Consider the following 11,699-nt stretch of genomic DNA (forward strand, 5'->3'; position numbering starts at 1 on the left):
ATTGAAATTGTTGATGCATGAGTTAATTAGAGGTGCATACGAGATATATATATATATATATATATATATATCATATGTTTGTATTCAGATTTAAGATGCATCAATGTTAGTCGCAAATTCTGCTATATATATTATTGTAAGACAATAACAATCAATTAATCAATTTAGAACTGGGTCTAGACAAATGTAATGGATGCATACTTTACATGCTAAACTTAGAATAGTCAAAATAAAAAAAAAGTTATATATATTTTTCTTGATCATACAAGGAATAAAACACACCTCTCTTTCGGCATAGCCATGAGAGAAGTATATATACCTCCCATTTTATTAAACATAATTAAACAAATTCTTACAATTTGAACCTAATACATTTGCAAAATACAAATTATTCATAAAATGAGGAATAAAACTTAAGGATTTATGAAAGTGCATTAAGAAAAAAAAGTTATATATATGTTATGGTGCCTAAGAGACTATATATTTTGATGTGCGGAAAAAAGAAGTAATTAATTAAAAAAAATAAGAGAAATATTTTTTTTAGATTTATGTTTGTTGTGTTTTTCGATAAAATTAAGAAAGACAATGTGAAGAAAATAAAAACTACTCTGTTTTATATTCTAATAAAGCACACAGTATTGAACCAAGACATTCGCTAGTGTTTTTTTTTTCCAACTTCCTTCATTTTCTAGTACACCAAACGAGATGCCAATCGGCTCAAAAATTATGTACACACCAGGCTGATGTGCCATTTAGGATATGTACCTATTGCTTTATCCAAAGCAATAGAACCACCCAGGAGATGTGCCATTCATACTGAAGCAATAGCACTATGGAGGGCGTATCTTATGGTAATTGACAAAGGTATCATATCCTGTGTATTCTACACACTGTCAAATACTCTCAGATGGCAGATCTGCTAGAGCACAAAGTCACAAGTGAGAGATGGAGCTATCAAGGCTTAGGACATTTTGCATTTGGTAACTCATGCGATATAGTGACCATGGTGACAAGCGAACAGCTTGAATTCGGTTCAGCAGGATTAAAAATTCGTGATTCAGATATAATTTAGAAATTATTTGGTACAATAAAGAAGAAAAAATAATCCTGCAAAAAAATAATTAAAAAATTGGCATTTTTTTTCTTGTTTTCTCGTGAATAATTCATGATTCACATTTTATTCAGAGTTAAGTTCGGAAACGTAAAAAAAAAATGAATTAAACGCCAATATATTGCGAGTCTTGTCACTGTGATAATGACCCGTGTGTTTTTCGGAAAAACCATAAGGTCATGTTTGGTTGTGGAGTAATATGTGAAGTTTATTTCTTACTTCACATTTAAATAGTCAAATGAGAAATAAAAGAAGAAAAGGTGGAATAAGAGATGAGTTAATTGACTCAATTCAGTAAATTACTTCATTTCTCTAGGTGAATTAACTTATTTCACACTTACTTCATCGGTAAAGTTCACTGTCATAATTAGAGGTTCATTTTTCAACACCATATTATATATCTAGATAGATTAATTTAAACCGTGAATTAAATTATCAAACAAAATATAAAATATGTGGAGTAACAGAAAATAAGCAATTTAATCCTTCTTAACTTCGCTCCACAATCAAATATGAGCTAAAAATTTTCATATGTACATATTGAAGTTGTGTGATGCATAAATTAGAACACATATATTAATATATTATATTCAAATAGAATTACGAAAATACACATTTACATACTTTGCCTTCGGTCTATTTCATTCTCTACCATCCAACAAAAAAGTAATCACCACCTTCGTGCCAACAAATACAGTTCTCCCTAATAATTTTATTTTGTGTGAATCAACGCTAATACCACAAAAAAATTTAATAGAGAGTCCTTAATTAAATGTTTATTAGCCAATACATCAACGATTAAAACCAGTGTTGTAAAAAACGTCCGTTTAGACCAAATAATTGGCTGATTAGTCGTACCGTTATAGATTTTTTCCGACTAATTGACCGATTATTCTCAGCTATAACCGATTATTCCCAATTATTTCTAATTAATCGTTTGACAAGACACTATCCATCTGACGACCGCATTACCGTTATTTACAGCACTGATTAAAACAGTTGTAGATTTGCAATCGACCCACTCAACTCTGCTTGTTATACCTCACTAGAAATACGAACACACAATAAAAATAAGCAATTTTGATATAAAATTGCTTATTCGTATATAATATTTCTTTTGACTGGAACTGGTGCCCCACTATTGATGGTACGCTAGTACATGGTTTAATACACATATACAGATAATTGTATCAGCTTTTATAATTCAAAATCATTTCCATCTCTACTTACACCTACACTATATAAATATTTGTTTATCTGAGAAGGATTCCAATAGCATTTTTTTTTATCCACTACAAAATGCCACAACCTAAATTATTTATCTATATTTCAAAATTTTAAAAGTTACATATCAAATTGGAACCATAAATTTTCTTCGTTCTAACGAGAGATGTGTCCATATAAAATGTTATGATATTTTGAATTTAATCTATACTATACCAATTTGTCAAAAAATAAACGCATTAAAATTAATTTATCAAAATTAACTAGATTGATCACTTGATCTAATATAAATTAATTAAAAAATTCACAGTATTTTTTATTAAAAATACAATGCTCATGAAATTGAAGAGGATCAACTGTTTAGATTTATCATTTTTATTTTAAATTTTATTATTTAACAGCTCAATTAGAAATTGGAGCCCCTCCCTCAGCTAATATATATAATAGTTTTTTCTTTCCAATTTTCAATTTAAGGTGGCATATTCTATTTTTATTTCTCGGTAGAACTTAGTGACAGAAATTTAAGGTGGCATATTCAATTTTCAATTAGAAATTAGTGACAGAAACAGAAAATAATTCTTCCAAGAAGAATGAAACTAAGCTATTGTTCCTCCAGTAGGGAATGAAATGGAGGTCTCCATTTATTGTTTGATAAATACTTTGTTCTTTAATAATATTTATATTTACTTAATAGCTACTTTAGAAGTTCCTTCGTACTTATTTTGTTTAACAAATTTTAATTGCTCCACAATTTAAAAAAAATAAAAATAAAAATAAACCAGTTAAATGAAAAAAATACGTGTTCATCTCACTTTATAAATTTTTTTTTAGGATTGATGTACTATCTTAAAAATATCATCAGCTATTTACTTACTTAAGAGTCAAACAGTATACTTGTACAAAGATGAATATTTAATTTAAATATTCGTAATGCATAAAATTAAATCTCCGAAGTATCTCGAGTGCGTATCCTCTGAGATACCTCATATTTTGTGCGACCGATGTGTCCAATTTCTATTTGGGAAGTAGCCAGTATCATTTCAGCTTTGAGATTCGTCAAGAACGTATTTGAACAGTTAGGATTTTTTCAAAAATTAACGATAGATACGAGGTACCTCAGACAATGCTAATTCGATATCTCGCCGTATCTTTTCACGGCAAAAGAAAGTTCTCCGTATCTTTTTTTTTTTCACTGCTCATTAATTAAAAAATAATTTCACTTATCATATTTCCCAATAAGAGACCGACTCACTAGTCGTGTTAAACAAGCTACCACTCTCCTGTCCTTGTCCCTTCCCCAAATCCACATTTTCCCTTGCCCTTTTCCAAATTCTTGTTCTACCGCGCCTCGATTTCTCAGCTGCAGTGAGCCATCCGACGCTGCGGCTCACCGACGCTCTGTTCAACGGAAGACCAGATCCGGCAAGAAAGATATTAAGAATACAAAATGTAGGTATTGGTTTAGATTTATGTTTGTTCTCTCACTATATTTCATTTCCGTTGTATTTCTTGATACTGAAAATTATTTTCCAGTAGATCTGTTTTATCGCTGCACTTCTACTATAGTCTATTTTGGCGTTTCTTTTTTTATCGAATTTTTATGCTTTTTCGAGATTTTTTTACTTTGTGTAGGTGTCATATGCTGAAATCGATCATAGTATACTGTCATTAAAAGCTCTGTGGATGAAGGCAGTACGAACTTAATATTGTCTTTCTTTTGTTTAAGGCTGATTATACACAGCTCTGTGGTTCTCCTTCCCTTGTGCTTCCATTTCCCAGAACCTTTTTTGTCAAGTTTAATGTCTTTTTGGGATGGATTTCATCGAATATCATACATTGGATACAGCTCTGTGGTTTCAGAAACCCCAACTTCAGCTGTGTTCACATTTCTAGAGAGGAGAACCACAGAGCCAATCTATTAGCTAACCGGGCTAGATTTCATCGATTATCATACATTGGATACACATATCCTCTCTTCCTTGAAGATTCCAGCTTAGATTCCAATTACCAGTAGATGTTCCATTAATACAAATGTACTAGACATCACTGAACTATGTACTGGTAAAAGGTTGTGCCTACGGGCTATGAACAACAAAAAAAAAATATTGCCCTGAGTGGATTCGTTCCTGTGATTATTACATGTGTAGTTCAGTCAAGTCCGATTACACACAGTTGAGTAACAATTTATATAAAATGTTCCATAAAGTACTTGCTGATTTGTGATATTTTTTTATTTTGAGGATATGATTTTCCTTATATTTCGTATAAGAGAGCTACTCCACGACTCCACCCGTGCCGCTCTTCTACTCTATACGGTTAGTTAATTAGTTTCTTAGTTTTTTTTTTCCCAAGTTGTTATTTGTATGGTTTTGATTTTGTGTGTTTCTTTGTACTGTTAGCATACTAGCTGTAAGTAGGGCTGCTAAAAAGTTAGAACTAATTAAGTAAATTGTCCATTTTTTAATTAGTATTTTATATACGTGGACTAAGAAATGTATTAATAAAGTCAGAAATACTTGTCTTCAACAAATCGTATCATCTGAGGGGCAATATGGTCTCTTACTTCTTCTCTCACAGTGTAATAGATATTTCAATCCTGCACTCTTTAAAATAACCACATGGAGTTGTTTTTTTTTTTATCAAAGAGTTGTTTTTATTATGTTAAAATAACTTTTGTAGGTTAAACAAAATGCACACTCCAAGCCGATGACCAGCACGACAACAAACCCATTCAGATGAAGATAGTCATGACAAGTCAGCAGGTTTTTTATAATTAGTGTGGTTTTTTCAATTATTGTAATTATTTTGTTTATATCTGTAACATGTTGCATCTGACCTGACTATAGAGATGAAAACTATAAAAAAACCTGAAATAATATTCTCACCTAACTAGATGATATGTACGTGCACCTGATAGGTATTCATGTATTAAATTTGATAATGCAACAAGTTATTCAATATAATGCACTTCCCTCAAGTTTGATATAGCCATTCAAAAAGCAGGGAAGAGGAAGCACTGCTCTTCCATGTGTATAGCAATACTGTGCTTATTATGCTTATTGTTTGTTATATTTGCAGGGGGTGAACAGAACTTTTCCCTTTGTTTCAAGTGATGAAGCTGATGATATATTATAAGTTCAAACACCTATCCTCTTTCAATTGGTTAGTTGATCTTCTGAAATAATATGTTCTTTTATTAGTTCAATCTATGCAACTGTGCTATTCCTTTTCTGGAGAATGAATTAGTTTATTTTAGCAATTAAAATGTCTTATAAAACAACAAATTACTTTTTGGAATCCTTGTATTAGGTATATTGGAAGATATTTCTCACAAGTACATAAAATGAGCTTTAAAATATGATTCCCAAAACAGTCTGCATAAAACTTCAAATATTTGTGATGCAAACATGAAGCAATTATTAGGCACTAAATGTAATTTTGTGGAAGTTAGGTAACAATACCCAACTGCTCCTATATTATGTAAAATTTTTAAGTGTTAACGTATGATTTTGCTATTCCTTTTTTGAAGGTTCATTTGGTGAATTTCAATGTGGGTGTCCAAGCTTTGATGCTTCTGTACTAGATCTCTTCAAAAAACTAAATAGCCAGTGAACGGTTTTACCGTGCTCTGTATGCAAAGCTTCTTATTCCAGCTGCACTAACTTCTTCCAAGGTTCTCTCTCTCCCTTTCTTTTGCCTGCTCTCACGCACTTGTTCTTAATTGTATTTTGTAAACTTTAGTTTATGATTTTCAATGTTTATGTTGATTCCTCAGCCAGAGCTATTTATTGGGCTACTGACAAAAGCAATGAAGAATGATATCAACTTGAAAAGAGTTGTTGCCTTCTCAAAGCATAGGTGATGGTCAGACCTGAAACAAGAAGGTTGGTTGTAAGCTAAGTCCTGAGCTGAATCTCCCAACATTGCTCCTGATGTTCTGAGCTGTGGCAAAAAGACCGGTAAGTATCTGATGTAGCTTCAAGCTATTTTGATTTCCATTGTTGATGGTTTATGGATAAGAAATGGATATTGGGGATTCTTGGATGTCATTAGTAAATAGTATAGCCGTATTTATAAAAAAAAAGTTAGTAAAAAGTAAGTTCTTATTATCTTTTTATGATATTATTATTATAGTTGTTTTGGTACCTAATAGGTTATATCATTGTGCAATACTAATGTACTCAAACACGTAATCATATCAAGATGCATACTCTTATACGGCATAGTCCTGCTATGTGTGTTTACCAAATTTACAAAGAGAAAATGGACACTGTACTCTTTCAAATTTCCCTTTATTGCCTTAATCAGTTAATCAGGATATTATCATATAAATGAACATGGATACTGTAGTCCCTCTCCAAAAGTATAGTGTTCCAATCATTTTATTGATGATACTCTCTTCGCCCTTTCCAAATTTCAGGCCTAATAAAAGCTGTCGTCTCTTCTATGGTGACTTTCTTGACTGAAACTTGATCAACCCTCATCTAGCACCTTTATTGGACTCAACTGTCACATACACATGTTTCACATTGATAAATTTCAAAGGTAATCGGAATTACTATTTCTTATTTCAATTAGATTACTTTTAGTAATTCATTGCTATCTTATTTGTTCTTTTATTTTTCCAATTTGAGAAAACTGTCAATTGTAATGGTTCACACACTTGCAACTGATGAACAAACTCAATTGAGTAATATCTAGATGCTAAAATTTAGTGCCAGAGTTCTTTTAGTTCTTGGATGCCATTAGTAAATAGTAAGTTATGCCTTCTTTATAAAAAAAATAGTAAAAAGTAAGTTGTTTTTATTTTTTTATGATATTATAGTTAATTGATCTGATTTCTATTTTGTTTTTTCTGGTTATTTAGGTCTTCATGGTACTTGTAATGTTGCAAGACCACTAAAGGGTTTTACTGTGGTAATTTGTGTTCTGGTAACTGTTGCCTTGGTGGTAAGTACATTCTTCACTTTCTTTTTTCAATGAGTTGTTAAAAGTTGAGCTTCAGTATGGAGCGATTTATTTGGGTAATTAGGCTGTCCAGGGAGTTAGGCTGGCAGGAGCTTTGTGCATCATTGTTGTTGATTTGAAGCCAAACAAATTTGACCTATGTAAGAATTTTTTTGGTACGTCTCTAGAATCCAATATAAGATCTTCAGTTCACCTGGTTTGATTCTTGATTTGCACAATTGTCCCTTTCACTATGCACAGGGGCAAGAACAAATTTAGAGGAAATTGTATCAGAAAAACAATGCCAATTGTGCTACTGACAATACCAACCATATAGCAAAAGTAAGTACAATATTAAAGCATGTTTATTACAGTTTCAAATTAATCTTATTTAATTGTTGTAAAATCATCTTAAACTTAAAATATATGCAAGTTGTATATAGCTATTTGAAAATATAGTGCCCTATGTATGACCAAGCAAAAACAATAAACAAAAATGATTGGTTTTCCTGTTTACCACCATAACCTATGAGTTCTGAATTAAGTTAGTTCTCAACATTACACATGCTACTTTATTTTCTTTCGCTCTATATTTTTCACGAAAAATACTTTTTTTTTTTATACCAAAAGTTGGAAGAAAAATTTACTAACTCTGCCACAAGAAAAAACAAAGAAAAAAAATCAAGAAAGGAAGTTGAAGAATTTGATTTATTGGAAAGTGGGCTGAATTTCAATTTGTGTTGTTGTGATGGGCAGGTTGTAGAGAATAATGGAATGAGGGATCCTAACTCTGCACTGAACATTGTGTGCTCAGCTGAAACTTTGAAGCAGCTTCTCCAGGATCGAATGAGAAAGGAGCTTGGGATTGCATCGGCCTAACCATGACGAGGCTGAAGCTGACTATATCCTAACCCGTCTCGGGCAGCTTGATCAGGTAATCCCTGTTCTCAAGTCTACTTGCACGTGTTTATGCACAATTGCATTAATTAAAAATATTACCAATTACGTGCGTAGACTCCTGATAGGATTAGCTTGATGTCTTTGAGTAAAGCTTAGTGAAAAATCAAGGTATGGTGAGGGAACTTTATCCAAGAAATGAATGAATCTTTGACACACTCACAAATTCGCTCCGACGATTCTTCCCCCTTTCGATCCTTCTCAGAAAGAAATGTCCTTCCAGCTGTTTTAGTTAGTCTGAAGATTTTGCAATTAAATTAGTAGACTTTGATTACAGATAATGAAATGGCACGACAATATAATCTGGGTCCTGACAACGTTGTGTTAAAAGTAGGCAGGTCATTGCCACATGATATGTGGTTCATTAGCATTGTGAAATGTTATACTGGCTGGGGTTTGATCATGGCACCAAATGTACGCATTCTATCTTTGTTTTATACTGTTTTGAAATTCATTGTTCAATCTTGTTTTGTACCCAAAACTAGTTTGCTTGGATCTGTCATGCTCAACATCACATTCTTGGTGTATTGTGAATGCTGTATGAACGAGCCACATACTCGACTGATCTATTCAATGCATGAGCATGCAAAATGTTCAAATGGTAAATCTAACTTTTGAATTATAGACAGATGAACTCGGCTTGAACTTAAAATAAATCTCCGTTTCCTTTAGCGAGTCGATCTGATCCGAGCCAAGCTTCCCATTTCGCTTCTCCCTATCGAAGCAGAGCTCTTGCTTTCTTGCTCTCCAGTTTCGTCACTCTCTCGCTCCGTTGCTCTCCAGTTTCGATCTTCTCTCCTCTCAGGTGCTCTCTCTCTCTCCTCTCTCTTTCTCTGAGCTGCTTAAATTGGATAGTATACCATGATACTGGTACTGATTTTATTTTGTAGGTTTTCTTAAATTACAATTAGGTTCAAGGTTTTTAAGTGATTAATGGGTTTTGTTAAACCATGATACTGGTACTGATCCAATACAGTGATTTATCATTTACTGCCACATTTTGAAACTATCGAGTACCAGTCCGATTCTATCTTTTTGTGATACTGGCACTGATATCCATGATACTGGTAAGCAAAAGATAAACTTAACACAAAAAATGTATGTTTTGAATTAAAAAATATCTGTATGTATTTGGAATAGAATGGTAACCAATTTTAAGTTATTCTGTATTTTTGATACTTTTGTACTGTACCAGCAAAGGGATTTTGTATCCTCTGAGATATCTCAAACTTTGTGTGACTTTATGGAAAATCCCAACTGTTTAAATATGTTCTACACGAATCTCAAAGCACACATAATACTGACCCCCTACAGCACCCCCAAATAGGCACCGGACACGTCGGTCACGCAAAAGTTGAGATATCTCAGAGGATACGGACTCCAGCAAAGGCTGGTATGTATTAACTGGCAAGTTAGTGCTAATGCCCTCTTCTCTTTCCTTATTTTTGTTTAATGTCTGTTTTTTTATTGGGGCATGGTAATTAACTTGTCTTTTTTCGAAGTTTGACCTACAGTCTCATGAAAAAACAATGCTCATTTTGATTAAAAAAATAAAGTTGTCTCACAATTGAAGAAATCAAATTTTTTTTATAGAGTGAGTTGGAGAAAGAGAGAACCTCTCTGTAGTTGAAGGAAAAGAAGAAAGTGTTGGCACAAAGAGGTGCACTTCTTTCTGTTTTTTGTAAATAATTTTTCTCTCAAGTAAATCATATGTACAAGAAAACATAATCAAGATACAAGCAGTTCGATTTCCTCATGTAAATACGAATTTGATATGCAAACAGTCAAAGACAAAATGAGAATTATAGATACTTTTTTTTTCTGATTCTTACATGTCACTGTTTCCCTTTGCAGCTCCAGACAAGAATAGCTTCAATGATAGCATTGCAGATAATCAAGTAGGTGTGACTTCCCTCCATGTTTTCCTATTGCTTTGTAAATTCTTTCTAGGATAAAATAGAAACTAGTCTATATTCAGTTCATACCATCTGAGCTACAAACATCTCAAGGTCCAATTTGCAAAGCTCAAATTTTCTGTATTTTATCATGGTTTGAAAGGTTACTGACAAACAAAACTTTTGTTCTCTGAAATACTCTCTCTCTTATCAAAAGGTTACTTACAAGCAAAACTGTTTGTTTTAATTATTAAATGCTACAGTGTATTTTGATTATAGTGTATCAGTGGTACCATGAAAGCAGATAATCCCATCAATTTGTACCTAGTTTGTTTTACTTTTACACGTAGCATATGTAAATTTGAGACTACCATATATTTTGCTCTTTACTTTGTTTATGGTTAATAAAGATGTATTAATTTGTTAGTGCATGGTGTTTGTAAATTTGTGCTTTTGGTCCTATTTCAGTTACAGGTTAGTCAGTTAAGCTTGTCAGTAAGTAGCTAGTACTCTAATATGTATATATATTTATATTAGGCATGGTGTGTATAACTTGTAATTGTGACAGTATATGGAGGAGCTTAATGAACAATTGTGCATATGAAATGTTAGTTTTACACTTGTTGGCTATGACAAATTCATAATCTGGTATCTCCTGTAAATATGTCAGATGCTATTTATTTAACCCAGTCTTGTTTTAGACAATTTTATACTGGTTGGTTGGTTTGCCAACTAACCTACCCTGATCTTCATTTAGGGGTAATTCATGCATGCTTCCTCATATATTTTTTTAATTTTTCATTTTATTGAGTAATTGTATAATATTTTGTGTGTTGTCAGGTATCTAGTATAATCTACTTGGACCCTCCAGCTGCAACTGGGTTGTCTTATTCCCTTGACCATTCGGATTACACCACTGGATCAAGACAGCTGCTGATTCACACAAGTTTCTTTTGAAGGTCAGTTTTTTATTTTTTTATTTTCTTGTTGAACTGTACTTTAATATTTTTTTACTTTAATTTTCTTGATAAGTCTTATTTGCAACTGTCAGGGACATCATTAGTCTTATGACTGTTAGGAAATTTGAGCATGTTGATTCTCATGGATTTTAATTAACATTTGATTTGTAATATGAAGAATGTATCTAATTGGGCCATATACCATTTTGAATTCTGCTTATTTGTTGTTTTTGAATTCATGGATTGTTTAGTTTACTATTATAATTTGAACTTATTTGTTGTTTTTGGATTTATGTTATAAATTATGTTACCGAATTTTTAGTTTAGTTTACTGTTATAAATTATTAGTTTAGTATACTGTTATAAATTATGTTACCGAATTTGTTTAGAATAGCTCAACTTATTTGTTCAGTTTGCTGTTATAAATTATGTTACCGAATTTTTAAACATGTCTTTCAAATATACTACAATTAATTGAGTTTGAGTCGAGTTCGGGCTGAGCTTAAAGAGTCCAATGGACTGAGCCGAGTCAGGTTTTAATGAAAGAATGAATGCGTCGGGCCAAGTTTTGAACGAGTTTCCGCTCATTAGCACCCCTAATTGCCC

At 32.3% G+C, this 11,699-nt stretch overlaps 1 protein-coding gene across 4 annotated transcripts; it reads left to right on the forward strand.

The window, feature by feature from the left end:
* Positions 1–6,268: 6,268 nt before the first annotated feature.
* Positions 6,269–7,624, forward strand: LOC144569736 (alcohol dehydrogenase 1-like). 4 transcript variants are annotated; one of them, XM_078320204.1, is made up of 4 exons: positions 6,308–6,394; positions 7,203–7,285; positions 7,368–7,443; positions 7,544–7,624. In XM_078320204.1, the coding sequence occupies exons 1-4, from the start codon at positions 6,358–6,360 to the stop codon at positions 7,600–7,602; spliced, it is 255 nt and encodes an 84-aa protein (XP_078176330.1). In that variant the 5' UTR covers positions 6,308–6,357; the 3' UTR covers positions 7,603–7,624. The 4 variants fall into 4 exon arrangements, 1 of the variants encoding a protein (XP_078176330.1); XR_013516144.1 differs by lacking the exon at positions 6,308–6,394 and adding an exon at positions 6,269–6,294 and having other exon boundaries at positions 7,368–7,618; XR_013516146.1 differs by lacking the exon at positions 6,308–6,394 and adding an exon at positions 6,269–6,294 and having other exon boundaries at positions 7,377–7,618.
* The last annotated feature ends 4,075 nt before the right edge of the window (positions 7,625–11,699 follow it).

Source organism: Carex rostrata, chromosome 18 (assembly GCF_964058835.1).
Source record: "Carex rostrata chromosome 18, lpCarRost1.2, whole genome shotgun sequence".
Classification (NCBI taxonomy): domain Eukaryota; kingdom Viridiplantae; phylum Streptophyta; class Magnoliopsida; order Poales; family Cyperaceae; genus Carex; species Carex rostrata.